The 21237-nt window shown below is 35.4% G+C and overlaps 1 protein-coding gene across 1 annotated transcript in view; it reads right to left on the bottom strand.

Annotated features, from left to right (window-relative positions):
• Positions 1-2892: 2892 nt before the first annotated feature.
• cntn3b (contactin 3b) overlaps positions 2893-21237 on the bottom strand; it is an 80992-nt gene continuing 62647 nt past the window's right edge. Inside the window, 8 exon segments of the mRNA XM_046856155.1 lie at positions 2893-7249; positions 7705-7870; positions 10958-11070; positions 11246-11432; positions 15199-15308; positions 15910-16144; positions 17505-17575; positions 20313-20462. Coding sequence (XP_046712111.1) covers positions 7155-7249; positions 7705-7870; positions 10958-11070; positions 11246-11432; positions 15199-15308; positions 15910-16144; positions 17505-17575; positions 20313-20462 — 1127 coding nt within the window. The 3' untranslated portion in view covers positions 2893-7154.

Genomic DNA, 21237 nt, shown 5'->3' with positions numbered 1-21237 from the left:
ATTCAATAACCATACTTTCGAATTTCATGATTATTGCAAAAAATAGGTCAACAATTGAAAAGTTTCTTGTTGGCAAATTATTGAAAAACATTTGTACTGTCATTTCGTTAGCTATATAAATATATAACAAAATGTGTGTGTGTGTGTGTGTGTGAGTATGTGTGTGTATATATATATATATATATATATATATATATATATATATATATATATATATATATATATATATATATTTCCTTTATGAATGTTCTTGCTATTTGAGATATATACTCTTAGTGCTGCATGCGATTTTTGCAATGAGTCACAACATTACATGTGGTGTGCAGGCTCATTTTGCAATAAGGAAATGAGGGAATAATGATTCTTTTTTTTCCTGTTTATGCTCAGTTGCTATTTTTGCTCTCAATAAATTAAGGATTCAGAAATGACGTGGGTTTAGTTGCTCAACAGGGGGATGTGACCTTTTAAATATGTTGGTACTCTTGAAGGTTTTAAAGCCATTTTATTCCACAGCTGTGGTTGTGTTAAGATCTTTTAGCACAGAATTGTGATCCGAATTATATTTTCTTGCCTTTGATGTGCAGACTCTTCACTCTCTCAATTCATAAAACATGACAGTGGATGTTAACCAAATTGTTAGCAAATTTGACTTTTTATATTTTTTTATCCCAGTAAGGAATTCCAGAGTATCACAGGCCACACATACACACATTCCATTGTAAAAATGAGAATTACAGATTTTTGCTAATTTAAGAACAATAAACACACACCAGGAAAGCAGGTGTTCTGTGATACACAGATAGCTGAATTTCTTCACACAAACCTATTATTAAGCAATGTCCTGTGGTTTAATTTTTATTAATCATCTTCCCTTTTATAAGGAAAATGGCTGTACATGTGACTTCATGAATACCCATGTGCTGGAGGGGTGATATAACATGCATTTTTTTTTTTAACTAGAGCCTGAGTTATTATTATTTTTCTTTCATGTCACTCTTCAGCCATGGCTTAACAATGCAAAATAAAATACATGTAGAGCTTTTCAGGTGTAAAAAAAATAATTAATAAAAAAATAATAATAAAAAATAAAAACAAAGAAAAAGCACAGGTGGAAAACCTTTATTTTTTGTAATAAAAATATTTTCTTCCTTCCATAACGCAGCCTGTGTGCCACTAGCACAAACAATATCAGCATAAACTTTATGCGTTGCAGCCACAGAAAACACAGATCAGTCAGTTGTTTCAACTATTAAATATAACCTTAAATGTAAAAATACACATAAAACTTTCTTTCGGCTTCTCCCGTTAGCGGTCGCCACAGCGGATCCTCCGCATGTTTGATTTGGTACGTTTTTACGCTGGATGCCCTTCCTACTGCAACCCTTCCCATTTATCCGGGCTTGGGACCGGCACTAAGAGTGACTGGGGTTGGTTCCCTGACTGGGGAACTTAAACTGATAATCATAGTACTAGTAAGTATAAGCATGCATTATTTATTATATGCTAGTTGTTTGATTTATTTAATTTAATTTTATTAATTCTGATCTATTTAAATGACTACAATTAACATTACAATTGTTTATATTGTTTAAATGACTGTAATTAACATTACACTTTAATTACATTATTTTACAGCTGCATATTCTAATCACCATAAAGAAACATTACATATCGGCATATTTAAATAAATTAATGACTACACCAAAAGAATTAACATGTATTTGCTTTTTTCCCCTTACTAAGTGCATCTTGATAATTAAATTATGAACAAGCCTATCATCCCCCTAATATTTCTTGATAAGAAGTATTTAAAGTGGCTTAATACCCTCTGTTGAAAAATGGGTATCTTCTTACATCTTGTGGAAAGAGAAAATGTCTTGCTGTTTCATTCATGTGTGAATCGTTTGTGTTCAGCTTCTGAAAGACTTATTGGACAGCAAAAGCTCACATTAGATTAGGACTTTGTACTGCATGCTGTCTCTTGATGCACACAGCAGACTATAGATTTACGCTTACTGAAAGGGTCAGATTGTGGTCTAGCGGCAATTTTCACTGACTCATATACCACGACTTTGCACTTCTTTTTCTTCTTCTTCCTTTTCTTCCTCTATTTCTTATCTAAGTCACAGAAAGTAATAAATAACTCATAGGCACTTGTCTTTTAATATTTTTATTAAGTTACAGGTTTATAAAATTCAATACATATGCACCAAACAATTTTCCCACATGCACAGTTTAGGTATACAAGGCAAAACAATGTTACTTTTCAATGTGAAAATATCATATTATAATCAAATCATCTCACAGAGATTATGAATCAATACATCAGTATTAAATTTCATGGCCAACTGTTGTCAAAAAAAAAAAAAAATTACTATATAATTTTTAATGACAAAATTAAAAAATATACTGTTACTATTTACATTTAGCAAAGAGGGGGGATTACTGGTCAAGATTATTCATAAATAATCTAATAGCATTTAATGAATGCTGATTGCAAGGATTCCAATTTAACTAGAACTGACAAATCTGAAGTTTTACTTAGGGCCATAAAATGCTTCCATATAGATTCACACTATTTTGAATAGACTGCACAATCCTAAAATGAATCTAAAAAATAAAAAAAATAAAAATAAAAAAATCACAGCAACGATTCTTTATGAATTGATGTGTCTAGACGCAAATACTGTATTCAAAGTATGTTCATTTACACAAAATTCTAACTAGTAATTACACCAAGGAAAATTATATCTTTATCAGCACATTTTAGAAAAGAAAAGAACAATAACACAAGGGTATCATTTATAAAAATTACTATAAAATTATTTCCTACTGGAAATACAGACATGAAAGGAAGATATATAGAAAAGAATTAAATAAGAAACAAATGAATCTGCTGTTCATTTTAAGAAGCCTCCTTTTTTTCTGCTTTCTAAATTTATGTTATCTAAAGATCAGTTGATCAGGAGGAATGCAAGGACATTGCAAAACCCCGGAAAAGGAGAAAAGGAGGCAGGAAAGCTGGCATCAGTCAATCAAATTGTCAGCGTTGTGACAGCCTCAGTAGCAGAGCAGAAAAATCAATATCTCATTGAGTGGCCCAGTGTAGCCTAATCACGGAGGCCTGGACCTTCATGAAAGGGAGCAGACAGGCTCTGCAGATTGAATTTGTTTTCGACAGACCACTATGGGCCGTGCCACGCCTGCTCGTGTTGAGTAAAACCAAGGTTCCCTCATCACCTTGGTTCACTTTGTTGTGCTTACTCAGGACTTTAAGAAAGAGCAAAGGCGGGTGCAATGAAGCAGGCACAAAAAAAGCGTCTGGCCAAGGCACGGTTCTTACAGCTGGTCAGCCTCAACTTCAAATATAAAAGTCACTGGAAAAATCGCCAACATGCCTCTCAAACCGAATGAATACGACTGATGGGACCATTTTCAAGCTCATCAGCTACAGTCTAGACACGTGCTGATTACCACATATTCAACACGAGGATTTTTTTTTTTTAATCATGGACATCAGTGATTGTCATTACCTCTATATTCCATTTCTCTAAACAGAGAAACTAGTGAGAATGAATAAATGTTACAGAGAATGTGGGTTATGCTTTAATAAAGTTATGATCTATGATAAAGCTAAAGCTTGTCTCGAATATGATTGTGGTAAAGATGAAATATTGGCACATGCCCCCTATGCCAGAGTCAATGTTAGAAGTACATATTAAATATTGCTTTTACCGAACTATGGTAACTAGCCACTTCTAAGAATTATTTTAAAATTACTGGGATTTTAAGAAGTTAAAGACACATGATCATGATGCCTACACTGCATAAAGAATTGAGCATGGTCTGTCTTAACAAAAGTTTAAATATTTTACATCGGTGATAATTTAAGAATCTTTCTACAATAACCACCTCAAGCTCACGGAATCTTTACTATCTCTTCCTACCTACGGACTTGCCTCATAGCATGTTAATACATATTTATTCACTTATTAATTCATTCATTCATTCATTCAATAATTCATTAATTTGTTAAAACATTCATTCACTCATTCATACATTTTCATTAACATTTTCATATATCTTGGGAACACTAGGTTCAAGGTGGGAATACACTCAGAGCCAATCTGTTGTAGGAGAACACATTAATTTGCACAACTCACTCACTCGTAGGGGCTGATTTAGCATTACTACTTTAGCTACCAGTACATCATAATAGCATATTTTAAGAAGTGGGTGGAAACACAAGATCCTGAAGGACTAACCAAACAAACCCAGGGAGAATATGTAAAACTTTGACAGTAACACAAGCTCAAGATCGAACCAGAGAACCTGGAGTTGTGAGGCAGCAATGATTACCTGAATAAAATATCCTATTAGCAAGTGGAAATATCTTGAATATAGTCAAAATGTATCTAGCACTTTCAATTATATGATTAAAATGTAACCAAATCTAAGATTATAAGACCTATTTATATACACAGCACAATTCTAAATATAAAATTAGCTAGTTATATTGGCTGCTTTTTTTTTTTTTTTTAAGAAATTTTTTATAGAAAGAAAGTGTCAGTTAAACAACAATTTGTAAAACTCGACTTAAAGAGTAAAACTTAAAATGAGAAAAAAAGAATAGAAAAAACAGGCTTTTATATTTGTTAACATAAATAAGTTAGATTTATAATAATATCATAACAAGATCTATTAGTATTTGCCTATATTCAAAATATTGACACTTGTGTACCATTGTGTACCATTGTGCTGACCTCCATGCAACCCCACTTATTAAATTATTGACTTATGACTCAATGGTAACAAATCCTCTTTTAGTAACAACATCCATAAAGAACTATCATTAGGGCTGTTAAAACTCACCCACATATTTCTGCACTAATCGTTTCCTACTTTGGCACTTATTCCACTCTATATGAATGTATTAATGGCAGAGTACTAAGCTTATGAATTCGGAATAATCGTTTGGGCAGAGACGTGTGCTTTCACCTTCAGACGACCACAGAATATGAGGCAAATCTATGCGTAGGCTTTTTGCTCCATCCCTGCCTTCATGTGGCTTTTACCTCCCTGACATCCATCAAAAATGCCTTCAGAGCTATAAAATGTTTAACATCAATCCAATTCACACCAAGTCTTCCCCTTGCTAGTAAGTCCTGAACTTTGCTGCAAGCTGATTTACCAAATATAGATCTAACAAAAAATAGTGCGGGTGGGTCCCTTCTTGCAGGAAATTTAATAGGGTTGGCATTCATCAAGGCATTAGGTTTATTCTATGCTCTCGTACTGAACTGAACCGATAGGATGCCAATTTCATTAACCCACTTTTGAATCCCAGGTCGGATAATAGTGGATATACAGTAGCAGGACTCATTCCACATTTTAAAGCTGGAGAGGAAATTGCTTGTGAAGCCTACATTGCCACTTACCAAGTATATATCGCATATTCCTGCCTTAACTCTGCAGAATGCCTAATACATGAGCCATCCATTATTTAACAAGCACGAGGAAAAGAACAAAATGCGAGACCCCATCAAAGGGCTAGAGGAGCAGTTTCTCTTGCTCAGGAACTGGCAGATTTCTTAGAACGCTAATAACATTCCACAATGGAGTAATGGGAATGTGGGGGATGTTGGATAGAAAAAAAAGGATCTTTAAAAGATAATATGCTTGCTTTCTAACCTTGCTTTCCATTTTACACAAATAGCAACATAAAAAGAAAGCGTAAAACCAGGTATAAGGTTTAAGGTGACTTCTATCGTTACTTTTTTTTCTACAGGGATTTTTTTTAGGTGTCGCTCAGGTACAGCTGCAGTTCTTTCTACAGTTTAACGTTGATAATTCAATGCTTAGAAGAAGAGTCTACTGAGAGTTTTACAGAAAGACCGGGACCACACTGTATATTAACATTCCACATACCTCTGAAAAATTGCAGGGATTTGTGTCATAATGCAAAAAAAGAAAAGAATCTGAAGCTTTTAAGGGAAAAAAGAAAATAAAAAATCTTAGTTGTATAAGTATACACACCACTGAATGGATCCATCAAACTGTAAAATATGAGGGAAGTCCTAAAATATATGGGGTTAATCAGATAAAATTAATTGTTTGAGCTGCATGATAATGTTTGAACATGAAGTTGAATGTAATTGGTACATTCTAAAGACAGGCAGAAGAAGACGCAGTTATACAAAGGTGTGCACACTTATGCAAGCAGGTTCTTGTACCTTTTTTTTTATCATTTCTTCAAAAATATTTCCCTAAAATAATTTGTAATTTTTTATACATTTTGTACAAGTTTACATTTCATTTTTTTATTTCACACATCAAGTAGACAAAAGCTCTAACATGATTTATCTTGAATTCATTATATCACAAATACCTGCAATTGCAATAGGGGCGTGGAACTAAATATATAATTTTTTAAAATATATATAATAGATATAGTAAAATAAAGGGAAAATATTCTGCCTTTGAAAGTAATCAGATTAATTAATTATATTTTTGAAAGAAATTAAAAGTCTCACAGAGAAAAGAAATAACAATAATGAGAGAACAATGAAAATGGGTCTAGCAGAATATAAGCACAGATGACCCTGATGCATGAAAACTACGTATGTATTAGATTAGAGGCTGAAACAAAACTCACTGATCTATTTTCTTGTTCACTTTGGTATGCATATGGCCTTAAGGCATTGATTGCTTTCAAGAACCAAAATGTGGAGGAGGTTAACATTAAAAGCAAAAACAGGAATGAGAGAGAAAGAGAGAGACGATGGAAAGTACTTTTGCACGATCCAACTCAAATCAGTCATCTCTTATATGATCATGAATAACAATTAAATCTCTATTCTAGCAGTGGTGATAACATTTTTTTTGCGTTATTCTGACGTTTCCATCTTGACAAATCCTTTCATTATTTGTTTGACATTTCAATATCCTGCAGTGTCAGTGACACGCATATATGGGGCAATCCTATTAAGCCAGACAGAGATGGGTGGCAATAACAAGGGACGGGTTAAGAGCATGAAGTACGTGTGTGTGTATGTGTGTGTGTGTGTGTGTGTGAGAGAGAGAGAGAGAGAGAGAGAGAGAGAGAGAGAGAGAGACTGGTGCCAGTTAAGGATGCTGCTCAGAAAAGAAAACCTTCAGGAGGCGTTAAGGGCCACTAGTGCAGTTACAAGGAGACGAGAGAGTGTGAGGGTGTTTAGTCTTCCTATTCCAGAGCCTTGGGCTCCCATACCTAAAAAAAAAAGAAGACAAAAGATGTTTACAGGATAAAACACAAAAAAAATCGCAGCAATTAAAGAATATTGTTGGTGTCAAATCACTTAAAAAGAGGTCATACATGTTTTCTAGTTTTAGATTATTAATAGCTTCCAACAGAATGATGACAAGACTCAGTGAAGGAGGAAGCTAAAGAAAAAAAATTAATTTGACCAAAGGAGAAAGAAACCACTCTGTTCCACATGCTTTGCTAGGCTGTCAACAACGAACAATGAGAGGCTGACAGAGATGGATGGTGGTCAGAACGTGAATTTTTAAAAAGGTCGGAAGCTCTAGTGTGGTATGAAAAAGACGGAAAAAGTCTATTATCCATGGATGGAGAGGAAAGTGGCTTATAATTTCTGTGCTTCTTGGATGATTGAAACGCCTTCAAGAACCTGTAGAGGGTAGTCAGAAAAAAACAAGACTTACTAAGTTGGTGGATATGGATGGGCTCACTTCCTTCTCCAAGGCCGCCTCCGCTCAGGCTCTTAATCTGAACAACATAGTTGTCATTGGGAGAAAGCGTCAGCTCCACTGTGGTTTTGTTGGTGATGATTGTGTACATGTCATTATTGCGGTGGCGCCTGTACATTACCTGTAGGCAGTGAAAAACAAGACCTTACTGAATTGAAATGTCATAAATGTGAACAAGAGGAAAGAATTATGATGAAATTATCCAGCATGAGGTGGCATTAAAAAAGCCGACTGGTTGCGGCCGAATGAATGAACCATCTGAGAAATGTGAAAAGTGTCAGTGAAAATGTAAATAATGACTAAAAAATAACAGTAAAAAAAAAAAAAAAAAGTAAAACTGACCCCAGTTTCCTAACTTTGCTGGGATATGTGAAGAAAGACTGTTAAGTACATGTGACAAGTATAAAGCACATTTCTTTTCTTTCTTCCCAGAGTTTCTGTCTAATCAAATGCTCTCTAGAATTTGTCAAGTATGGTTTAGCTTGGGCTGTGAGGTATGTTGACCACTACCGGCTATCTAAAAATTATATAAAGCCACTTTATATGTCCTGCTCTGACTTCCTGGTCACTAAAATTGCATCAGCACATCAAATACCACTGCATATTTTTAAGACAGTTACAGGGACTTAACACTGTTTTTCTCAACAACTTTTTCAAACAAACTATGTCCTTAGTTTGATCAGACCAAAAAGGGTAATTACAATTAAAAGTTATTTATTTAAGGCTGCAAAAAACTCTGAAGCTGAGATGGTTCATGAGTATACTGTCCCAGAACTACAGAAAGCTTTTTATTCATTAATCAGTTCTTCTGGAGTTCTGTACCTCCTTTAAATGTGATCTATTTAGTATGTAAATAAATCAAATTAATTATTTTCCGAATCTGGAAGTGCGAGAAGTGCCTTCTGATATGATCCATGAACTACAAGGATGCTCCAGTGAACACATTGCTGTGTTTTTCAGTAATAATGCATACATCATAAAGATTTTACAGTATAGCACAAATTCTTTGTGTACAGTGCAAGCCTACGAGTGCCTACAAATTATACATGCTGTGTGCTTTGCCCACCTCAAGAATAGTTAGGTACTATTGCATCAACATGCACCATCAATCTTTTTTTTTTTTGGATTTAGTTTTTGAAAAAAAAATCTCTTTGCAAAACAAAGGATGCTGAAGGACAATTGTCATTGTCACTTTTCATTAACATCACTGACATCTTGGAGCAAACCTGCTGTCTCCACATCACACACAGCAGATTATCGCACTGATTGAGCTTTAAAAGGTCAGCTGTAAACAGACTTAAAGTTGAATTTGATTGATGAAGCAAGGTACCTAGAGGTTGCATTGCTTTTAAGTAAAGCCCTTGCTCTCTCAAGAAAACAGCGGCTTTGCTAGTGCCAAACAATGTTGCTCTTCATCTTTTATACTCAGGCAAAATGTGGAATTCTGATCTACTGCCCTAATGCCAACTCATAGCTAATTATATTGTGTTGCTAGAATTTGTTTTTCTTAATCATAAAACAACCACAAGGGTTGAACAACGGTAAAATATTTTCTGGCCTTTCCTATCATGTGACAGCTACCAAAAACATGGAGAGTGAGGGATTCCATGTGCTTGATTCAAGACAGGAACTACTTTGAAATACTGCTCATGCAACGTCAAAGAGCTATCCACCCACTTTCACATGCATGAACTCACAGACGCACATGATTGCCTAGTGCCGTTGTGATTGATAGGGGAGACAGAGTATGCATCCCTTCCTCCCTGACAGCAAAGACACTTTGACTGCTGGACACATATGGCTGTGACAAATGTAAAAACTATTCATCCAGTGTCACCTTAATACTTTTTTGGCCACTGCTTTATAAAAGGATTCAAATGTATAGTCTCTTGATGACATAACATGTCACTGTTGCATCACTCAACAGCAAATAATATTTTCTTCATTTGCAGTTAATTTGCAGCTGAACGTGAATTTGTATGTATGAAGGTCCATAATGATAATGATGTTTTTTTACAGTAGCAGTTTCTCACCAAGAGAAAAGTAAATGATAAACTGCCTTCTGTCTTCCACTGTCAATGACATGCATCTTTTGTTTAAGGTTAATTCACAAAATTACTCTAAATTATAATTATTACAAAGTCACAAATTATGATGTGACTGCTACACTGACACTGTTAGAATTTAATCCCAGACATAAAAAGGGGCTTAAATCTATCTGTCACACAATATTTTATTCATGTCTGATATTTAAGCTTTCATCAAAGCAACACATTGCCTGCAAGTACTGATTTAAAAACAACTGTAATATAATTATTTTGTATAATATAATGGTAAACATCAATAGGATCAAGGCCATGCAAATATTTATTATTGATTACTTAATTATGATGTGATTATTATTACAGGTAATTAAAGTTTTGCCTACACACAAACCTAACATTAGCCATAACCTATATTTTAAATTAAAGCCTCAGATATGGTGCAGCATCTTAATGAAAACTGAATTTTAAACCTAGTGGAAACAAACAGCAATACACCCCATCTCTCAAACACACGCATCAAGTATGTCAGACTGCATGTTTGGCATCTGAAGTGTGCCTGTAGTCAGAGAAAATCCGAGGACGAGAGATGTTTGCAAATACTGTCAAAAGCAACTTTGAGGTAGAGCTCCCAACTTGCATTTGAAAAGTTGACACCCTTTAATTTTCCCATCTTCAGGATTCCTTACACAAAAACCAAGTGTCATCTGATTTTGAGGGGAAAAGAATTCCACCCACGTCTAGCTACAGACATTGCAAACAAGACTGTAGACATTGCGAATGATTTGCTTCTCAACAGAGTCATTTAATAAATCAGGCTAGCAGATGTCACGAATGCAGTGCAGCAATGTGCCTTATGTCATGCTAAGTAAGAAATCCATGTCTGTAGAGGCTGTATATAGCAGGCTGAGTTACGACAATGTTTGGTTTCTCTTTGAGCTGTTTTAGATTCTGAGTAAACATTAACATAGATTCAGATGAGCTGCTCATGGCATTCCATTCCCAAAATAAACATCCCTGAATGGGTATGCATATTTATTTCCGTAAGCCACTTTAGCTCTTCTAGTTGCTAATACAAAGTCAAGATGATTTTGACATTGATAATTGTCACAAATTCTCTTTTGATATATAATTTCATAAAACTGACGTATTGACCCAACACCTACCACATATCCAGTGACCTCAGACTCAGTATCCAGAGCAATGACTGGGTCCCACTGCAATGTGAGCTGCGAGCCTATCAGAGTCCATTCCACATTTTGTGGTGGCTGGCCTGGAGCTAAAGGAATGAATGGAAGAGCAACAACACAGAATCACATTAGCATTGGGATTCTTTTAGCCTTTGCTATTTCATCACTCCTCCCTTACTGTCACTATTAAGGCAGGCTCACAGAGACAGCCGTTCTCGTAAGTGTCCGGTACCAAAGCCTAAGTAACCCTAGTAGAATACTCACGTGGTTTCTTCGTGGTAGCATTAACAGGCTGAGACTGTGGGCCGCTTCCTGCAGTATTGAAGGCGCACACGGCTAAATAGTACAGTGTGTTGCCCTGAAGACCGCTAACATTGACCGCAGTGGAGTTGTTGCTGATTCTCACTTTGCCTACTGTTTCTGGCTTAGTGTCATCTTCCCAGTACACCACCTAGGCACAACAGAAAAAGAGTGCAGATAAACAATGAAAAATATGAGATTGAATGCAATCAAGAGACAAGTGATATACGATGATTCAAAGTTAAGTCTGAATGAAATTACTTTCCATAGATAAATATGTTTTGTTCTTCTTTTTTTTAAATAAAACTTTGTAATTAAGACACTGCCAAAACTGAAACTGATCCAGATTTCCCATCTGGTTTACTTTATGCCATTCTATTGAGATCTATAATCGGTGACTGGTCCAAATGGCTGTTAAAGGATCGGTACTTATTGTATTTTGCTGAGTTGAATCAATATCTGGTCACTAAGCTCACGTGGCATCATTGAAATTTTATTAAGCCATCACATCAGAATCAATAATCAATCGAATTCCCATTGACATCCTTCCTGCAGTACGCTGCTGTACAAACACATTAGAGCATATCAATAGCTGCAGGGAATGTGGATTCCCGGTGAAAGGGTGTTACATTGATTTTCTAGAGGAAATGAAATTTCGCTCAACACTTAGTCGTGCACAGCCGAATAATAATTTTTACAAGGAAATGAAATAATCAATTATTAATCCCAGGTCATATATTCTATCAGTGTTTAGATCTTACATGTCAAAAGAGTTAAGTCGATGAATAATTACACTATAATGAAATTTGCCCAAAGGACTTCCTTCCTAAATGAGCTTACCTTTTTTATTCACTGAGGATCTTTGGGCACATTACATGACAGCAATGTGTGACGTGACCGCAATTTTTGTATAAAAAATGGATTTAATTACATTTTTTTCTACATGCTTGCCAGAAAGTTTTGATCAATAGATTAGAAAGATAAGTGTTCTTTAACAGTACATTAGGTGTTTGGGACTGTAACTAATAAAGGATAGCAGTAGAGAAGACATAATAAAGAAAGGATCATCACTCTAAAGAATGTTATCAGGAGAGAAATTCACACACCATTAGACATCACTGCTGCTGTAGCTCACCAAGAACTGTTCATTGAGAGACCATTAAATTACGTGTGGATGTACTGTCTGAGCGATCGTCCTACATGTGTGACAGCCTGTGTATGTGTGTGTGTGTGTGTGTGTGTGTGTGTGTGTGTGTGTGTGTGTGTATATATATATATATATATATATATATATATATATATATATATATATATACATACATACATACATACACACACACACACATATAGCATTTGCGGCATTTACATTTAGCATTTACATATAGCACCAGTATGCAAGAATGGAATTGTGTAAACATAACCCATAATTGTGCAGCAGGTATGATAAAGAGTTACTTTATAACTTTTGTAGAATATACAGCAGCAATAGTGTGTGTAACATATACGGATGATGTGATGACTGACAGTTCTGAATGAAGTACTTAGAGATATGAAGCAGGGAATATAATTATGGTAAATTGTGTAATGAGGGTGATTGCCTAGGGAAAGAAACTGTTCCTGTGTCACATTATATTTAACTTATATTTTATAAAAAAGGCAACCTTTCTGTACTATTCTAGTGGTCATTACACAATGCTCACACAGTATTTTTACACTTTTGTGTTGCCTCTAAATGATCTCAGATGGGCATTTCGAAAACAGATTTCATATTATTTGGAAAAAATGGGATACAGAAAACAAACATACCGCCTACTGCATCATTTGTATTCAGATCTGCATACGGAAAAACAAACGTATTGCCAAATTTTAAGAATTGTAACAAGAAATTAGTTCTCACTTTCATTATCAGTATCTGCATAAGTGTCTGTATCACTTAAAACCATTAGTTGGTACACAAGCCTCATTGTCATCCCTTCATGCTGATCACTATTTATTCTAACATTATTTATTCACAGTTATATGTTCAGCTGGCTGCAATTTTCTATTATTTAACAACTTGTCCATTGTTTAGATTACGTAAGTGCTATTCTCTGTTCTAATGATCGGATAGATGCAGATACATCCTGGAGTCCGACACAAACTGAAACGATTAGGCTTATGACTAATTTGCTATTGCATGTAGAGATCCAAAAAAAGAGAGATCAAAATCTGACATTCGATGTGTGAGGAAATCACACTTGGCCAGTAAGGTTTTAGGCATGTTTTAGCCAGACTGCCTGCATTGACTGCTGAGTTTGATAAGCTGGCTTCTTACAGAACTTAATCTTTGCAGACAGCCAAGATAGCACTGGGACATTTGACAATTTCATTTAAATGGCTTCATTGTTGAGGAATCTAACTAGTTTGAAATAATATATGCAGATATGTTTTGTTTGGAAGTATAGACAATTTCCATTCTCATCGGGCTTACACAGTGTATGTATGCAATTTAGTTACATATGATGTACATACAACATGTAGCTCACTCGGTAATAGGAGCAGTGCCTCGATTTTCCTTAGCTGAAATCAAAGACTTCATTCGACTAGTACAGCGTGCTAAGGATTTTCTTTGTTACATGTGTCCATGCTGTGCAACAAATCACAAGCGAATGAATATTGTGGTAGGTCATTTGATGAGCTTGTTATCTGTGGGTGTGTGTGTGTGGGTGTATGTGTGTGTGTGTGAGAAAAAGAGAGAGAGAGAGAGAGAGAGAGAGAGAGAGAGAATGCTGTATCATTATAATAGAGGTGTTTGAATCTAATCTTATTGGTTGCAAATTATAAAATGTGTAATAATTTAGGACATCAAAAAATCTAGGACTCCCAACATATTGTACAAGGAGAGTTCTGACCATCATATAGATCATATAGATGAAGTAATTGGTTGTCATTCATAAAATGGATATAAAATTGCCACGTCATCCCCTTTTTTTAATATATTATTGCAATGCAACTCATGTATTCATTCTTAAGCTTGCTTTACAATGTGTGCTTTCAACAGTCGTTTAGAATATTATTACTTGTATAATATGATGTACAATACAATAATGGCAAAATTATATAACAGTCTGTGTGTTTACTCTGTGTGTCAGGTTCAATGATGAATATCTTTCAACGAGAGGTCTGCAATTAAAGAACGTCACCCCGTTTCGCTTCCATCATCAATCAGACGATTCGGGGTCAGGTAAAAAATGCGGTCATTTAAACAGAGGCATTCTTCACACTAAACTTGAGGCAATAAGATAGTCTCCTGCCCATAAGCATGCTTGGTTTATATTTTCCTATTGTTGCCACTGTATTTCGATGTGCTACTATACCCTAAATTTTGTGACAATTTGACACGTCCTCCTACTGGTGGCTTTTAGTAATAGAGATTTTGGCAACAATCTCAATTAGCCACTGAGCCCACATTATGCATTCTAAGACAATCACTCTCAACAACTAATAGTTATTTTATGATGTGCAAATTTTGCTTGTGTTATTCAAATTGAGCCAAAGTTCATGGAGTGTAAAACCAGTATATAATTAGTAATCAAATTATACTGGTCAGGGTTCTGGTGAATCTAAAGTATATCCAGGGAACACATTTAACAAGACTGGATAACTTCTTTAACAGGATACCAGTCTATTTCAGGACATCACACCAACACACACACACACACACACACACACACACACGGTTAAACATATGGGGGAGCACTTTGGACTAGCTAATTAACTATTTGTTAAGACAATATATTGAATCGTGACAATTCTGCAACCTTTAAAGATGGTAAATATTTTCTTTAAAAAAAAATATTTTATTTTTGTACTACTCTAACAAAAATGCTAAACTTGCCAAGTTAGACTATTAAGACTTCAGATCGGAAGCTTTGTACCTCATAGCCAAGCACTCTCTCAGGACTCGAATGTATGGGTTCCCAGCTGACTTCGATGTTGGAGGCGGAGAGGCTTCTCGCCACAACTCTCTCAGGTGCTATGCTCGGCACTGCAAATGAAGCGGAAAGACCAGAAAGGTTTTTGTTCTCTTATTCGGCAACTTCACACGCAGAATTGTATTAACGGCTGAGAATAAACCCCCTAGACACACCTGAGAGAACCCCCACTTCATTTTAATGGGATCTGTGACTGGCAGGGAGGAAGACAATCTGCTGGGCAAATTCAATTAACACTGTAGCTCACAGACAGGCCCGTAAATGTCGGGCAGGATTTGCCGTAATCTATTGCCGTAATAACTAATATCAGGTTGACGCCCTTGCTGCAGGAGTGTATGTGTAGGGAAGAGCTGTCTAAATCAACTTAGTTCATCATTACTATTCAAGGTCATGCCTGTGTGTGAGGCACAGAGCGGACGGTGGGTGTGTTTTGGAGTGTAGGCACCGGTGGCGTGTCTAGAAGTAGTAATTCAAGCAGCCAGAACTTGTGATGTTTTTAAAAAAAAGTGCTTGCTGAAATGCCTTTAAGATTGCATCAAACATCCAATATCCAGTTATTATCAATTACTTCAATTAGATATTTAAAATAAGCTGAATAAGCGATACTCTTCATTAATAAATAGCAGTGTGTATATGTAGAGGAAGTATACTAACCTTCTTCTGCTGAAAACACAGTGACAATGGAGCTGAAAGGTCCTTCCCCACGGTTATTGAAAGCGCCCACCTTGACGTCAAAAGGTGAGAAAGGTGGTAGTGTGTCGTTGCGGAAAACATATCGTGAGACAACAGGAGATGATATCACTGCTCGGGTCCAGGTCACTGTGCCCATTGGTCGAAAGGCGATGATGTAACCAAAGCCTTCTCCATTCTGTAGCTCTTCAGGGACTGGCTGGGGGTGGAACATAAGACTGTAGTGATATTAAAACACATCGAGAGCAACACGCCAGCTGCCCCACACTTCAGTAGAACATGAATCAATTCTAACACATTTTCTATCTATCTATCTATCTATCTATCTATCTATCTATCTATCTATCTATCTATCTATCTATCTATCTATCTATCTGTCTGTCTGTCTGTCTGTCTGTCTGTCTGTCTGTCTGTCTGTCTGTCTGTCTGTCTACATAAAAAAGTACACCCTCTTTAAATTCTATGGCTTTACATATCAGGACAATAAAAATCAACTGCTTCTTATCAGGTTTAGATAAATACACCCTCAGATGAACTTATATATAAGTTATATATTTATTATATATTTTTATAAAAATCAAGCCAAAATGGTACAAAAAAGGTATGAACACTAAGTAACCTTTATTATTCAGTAGCTTGCAGAACCACCTTTAGCAGCAGTAACTTGAAGTAATCGTTTTCTGTATGACTTTGTCAGTCTCTCACATCATTGTGGGTGAGTTCTGGCTCACTCTTCTTTACGACATTGGAATGATGACTGCACCCCAGGCCTTTTCACCCTACATAAGTACCTGACTTTACTAATGCCCTTGTGGCTGAATGAGCACAGTTCTCTGCTAGCTCAAAAAAATCTAGTGGAACATCTACCCAGAAGATTGGAGGTTATTATAACAGCAAAAGTCTTGCCACTGTAGGGCGAAGTAAAAACTGCTTAATTAATTGCAATGGTGCTCAGAACAGTAAAAAAAGAATTTTCTAAGTTTAAAATATAATTTGATATTTTCAGTGAAATTTGTACATCTTGTGGCTTTAGAAATTAATGTAAAAATGTGAATATTTTACAGAATAGAAATCGTCAACTGTACCATATAGCCTTACCTTGCTGAACATACCTAATTGACAGTTTCCTACACCAGCATGGTTTAAATTGAGATTTAAATGTTTTACACATTAAAGTTTTATGCATTTAATTCCGCATGTGTAACAGGACTCTTTAGAGGCTGCCCTCAGGCAATGCATTATAACAACTTTCCAGGATGCCCTTCGGTAATGAAATAGAGGACTTTTCCACCCCCAAAGCTCATCCCCTCTGTATCTGGATTTCAGCACATTGACAACCATTTATGGGAGACAGAAACTTCAAAGGAACCTTCTGGCCCTTTAGCTGAATCCCATTTGGGGTGGAGGAAATGAAGCTGAAAAACCTGCCCAGAGAGAGGAGGGTTTTGGAGAGCAGCAGAGCTCATAAAAATGGCTCCATTCAATTCCACACAATTAAGCAAGAAGCCATAGTCTAGCCATTGAAGGGGGGAGACAGTAAAATCTGATAAACGACTTACCTCCCATGTTATCACTAGTTCTGACTTGGTGCCTCCCCCACCCCCTACATCAGTGGGAGCTGTATCAGGCACTGTGATAGATAGATAGATAGATAGATAGATAGATAGATAGATAGATAGATAGATAGATAGATAGATAGATAGATAGATAGATAGATAGATAGATAGATAGATAGATAGATAGATAGAAACAAATGAATGAAAACAGTCATTCATTTTTAATTGCTATTAATTGAAAAATATATTTTGCCTGGTTGAGGTTTTATTTTATAACATATATAGAAACAAAACACATATGCTGTATAATACAGATGTTCAGATCAGTTGACCTGGGAGTAAGGAAATGGAAGGATAATAATTTGTGTTCTTGTACCTGTAAATTCCAGAAAGTGTGCTACACTCAGGACCTACAAGCATTTGCAAGGGCTATTGGGTTTCTGTTTCCTTTAATATCAATATAAAGGTATTTGTGTCTATATATTACTAAACTTGACTACAACTATATACAACTAAAATTCTATAATTGCAGTAAATAGTATATCCACTGGGAACTAGAGGACAGAAGATAAGGGTTAAAGACAGTCAAACAATTGGAGCCATCACTCAGATCTCAATAGTTCTGAGACTCACAATGATTACAGCAAGATTGAATTGTCACATATTTCCTTTTACACAAAGAAAGATTGACTTCTGGAAATGTGGGAGGGAAATGTAGAACATGCTAAGTGAGTCTGTTATCTGTAAGTGTATTAAGGCTGAGTGGTAGCGGCACTCATTATATGTTTGCAAATCGGGAGTAAATGAGATGCTGGGTTTGACTGTCACATCAGCTTCACTCTCTCTTCTCTCTCTCTTTCTCTCTGTCTCTGTGTGTGCTTAAGGAGTGTGCTTTACAACATGAAATTCTGTGTATAATGATTTCTTCTGAGATAGCAAAAACAATTTGAATATGAGATATCTAGGTGTCTATTATCACATTAATTCTTACAGACATTTTTTTTTGAGTATCAGTTTATTCTCTAATGGCTGTATATTTAGAATTTTATGTTAAGGGAATTTAGAAATACATGAACATTGGTATTAATATGTAATTATGGACTTAAAGGCCACTCTGATTATTGTGTAGGAGGTGCAAACAGAAGCACTCCTCAGTTACGCAGGATGCCGACCTTGGACCATTTCTCTTGCGTAATATCAGCTTGAGTGATGAACCGTATTAAGTACAGTACCACCATCTGACAGTTTGATATAAGCACCATATGCAGTGCTGAAGATCATGTTTTCAGGCTGCCGCTCAGTGGGATTATTTTGTACATAAACAGACAGAATCTTAATTGGAAAAGTTTTGAAGACCTGATTTTATATAATTTAAAATATGAACTATACTTTTGCTTAACATTATCTGATGAAACTGTAGGCATTAGTTTATTAATTCAAACTCAAAATAGAAAAATAAATGTGTGATAAAATTGCCTACATTGTGCATGATATCCCAAGTTAATGACTTTGATTTAGAATCTTCTGCCTATATAAAATTGTCTGTAAATTTCACTATATAAGTTAACTGCACACTATATAAATGTTGAATAGATGTATGTCATAGCCTGTAAAGTTACACTCATCAGCAGATTATTTTTCACCTCTTCTTAACATTATTTATGTCTCTGTACTTCTGCAATGTACTTCTAAAGTTTGAAACCTTAAAACTTTTTATGTCTTAATGCAGACCCTTAAAATATGTACTGATCAGTACAGTGTTCAAGTAGAACTCTTTTTTAGAGAAGCCATATTTATAAATAAGGACATATAGCATGTACTGAATTAAGTAAACTACTATAAGAAAAAAAAATGATGAGGGTGGAAGCCATTGCTATTTTAAGAGAAATTTGCAGTGATTATTGCGATAAGCATGATTTATGTCAAAGTACATTGGCAATATACTATATTATTAGATTACTTGTTAATTTGAAATACTGTATTAGTCTCCTCTTCTTATCTACATCTGCTTACTTTTGTTATATAACAAGCTTCATGACTTCCGCTCCAAAGGTCATGAGTTCATATCCCAAGTTGCCACGTCCTGGCCCCTGAGCAAGGCCCTTAACCCCATATTTGCTCGGTTGTATGAATGTGGTACATGTAAGTTGCTCTGGATAAGGGTATCTGCCAAATGCCGTAAAAATAAGAAATTCGATTTTTTTTTTTTTACGGTCTGCTTCTCCTGTCCATAATTTCGATATTTAAAATTTTTGATCACAGTTGTCTAGTTGCTCTTGGAAAAGACCAATATTAAGGTCAACTACTTTACAAGGCACAGACTATACAACCCTAGACTAAAAATCAATTAAAAAGACCTTAAAGTCCTGCATAGGCTGAACCAGAAATACAGATACATTTCTGTTAGTAAATGACAAGTAATGACAAGTAAAAAAAAAGTCACCAAAAATTCAAAAAGGTAATTATGCATTAACAAAATATTTTAAAAGCAGGTGCTTCTTTAACACTATCATATATATTGGAGCATTATTTTGACTAGAACATACACTATAATTACCAAATCGAGGTCTCGTCCATTTAAAATTAATTATTTAAAATTCAATTCAGCTAAAAACTGAAATGTATGGCCATCTTTCCTTGACAAATTGTACCTCCTGTTATTTAAGCTCATAGCAATTGCAGTTAGATGCAGTATTTATTTGTGTTTGTTGAATTTCTTTTTTATAGATAAGCCTAATTCCAGATTTTCACTTATGATGTACCTAATTTAACATATTTATTTTTAAATGTATGCATGTACAGAACACTCACTAGCATCTTCCGTCCTGGTTTTTGCAGAGGCAGGGCTCGGTTCTCCCATCCCCACGTTATTGCTGGCCAAAACCCTGAACTCGTACTCTACCCAGGCATTCAGATCCACCACTGTAGCAGTCAGTGTGTTGCCATTAATGACCTCCGGAACTGAGCAAGTACAAAATTATAGAATACACTTGAAAATGATTACATGACAACTTCCTAGTTCCTTATCAATTATACATTTTAATTTAATGAAGTATGTGCATGCCTGGCTTAATTAAAGATACTTAAAGAATTAAATATTGGCCAATAAATTTTTACTTATGCTTTTCAGCAAAAAAAAGAAAAAAACGGAAGCATATTAAAACCAGGACATTGCACAAAGTGTAACCATTTTTATTGTATTTTTTTCCCCCACATAATACAGTGTACAGTATTTTAATTTAACATTTTACCACTTTACTCAATGCACATACTTGTTTTGGCTTGTTAAGGATAATCTAAAATGTTCTCCATTCTGTCTCAAGACCTTTATAGTTTTAACCACACAACACAAACACTCATGAGACAAATAAGTATTAATGCGTTTCCACTCATGCAATTATCCAATCAACAATTCTATGCAACTGACAGACTAAAAAAGACCAGGTGACATTTTCACGCTTTTCAACTGTCTAATTGGATAGGACAGGAGTAGAACCTGATGTGCTCTTTAGCCAACTGCAACTGCAACCTACTGATTTGACATGCTTTGTCTATGATGATTTTGTTTACCATGGTTAAAAAAAAAAAAAAAAGAAACAAAAAAAAAAGGCTATTAGTGTTACCATAGCCTTCCTCTCATCTAAAACTAATTTGACCTTTTTCCCCAGACCAATCTCATCTCACCTGAACAAAACTTTCTCACACTGGATGTTCCCTGGTTTTAATTCAATTGCAT

Source organism: Silurus meridionalis, chromosome 1 (assembly GCF_014805685.1).
Source record: "Silurus meridionalis isolate SWU-2019-XX chromosome 1, ASM1480568v1, whole genome shotgun sequence".
NCBI classification, from domain to species: domain Eukaryota; kingdom Metazoa; phylum Chordata; class Actinopteri; order Siluriformes; family Siluridae; genus Silurus; species Silurus meridionalis.
The sequence above is the reverse complement of the archived record's forward strand: the minus strand, read 5'-3'. Positions and strand labels throughout refer to the sequence as shown.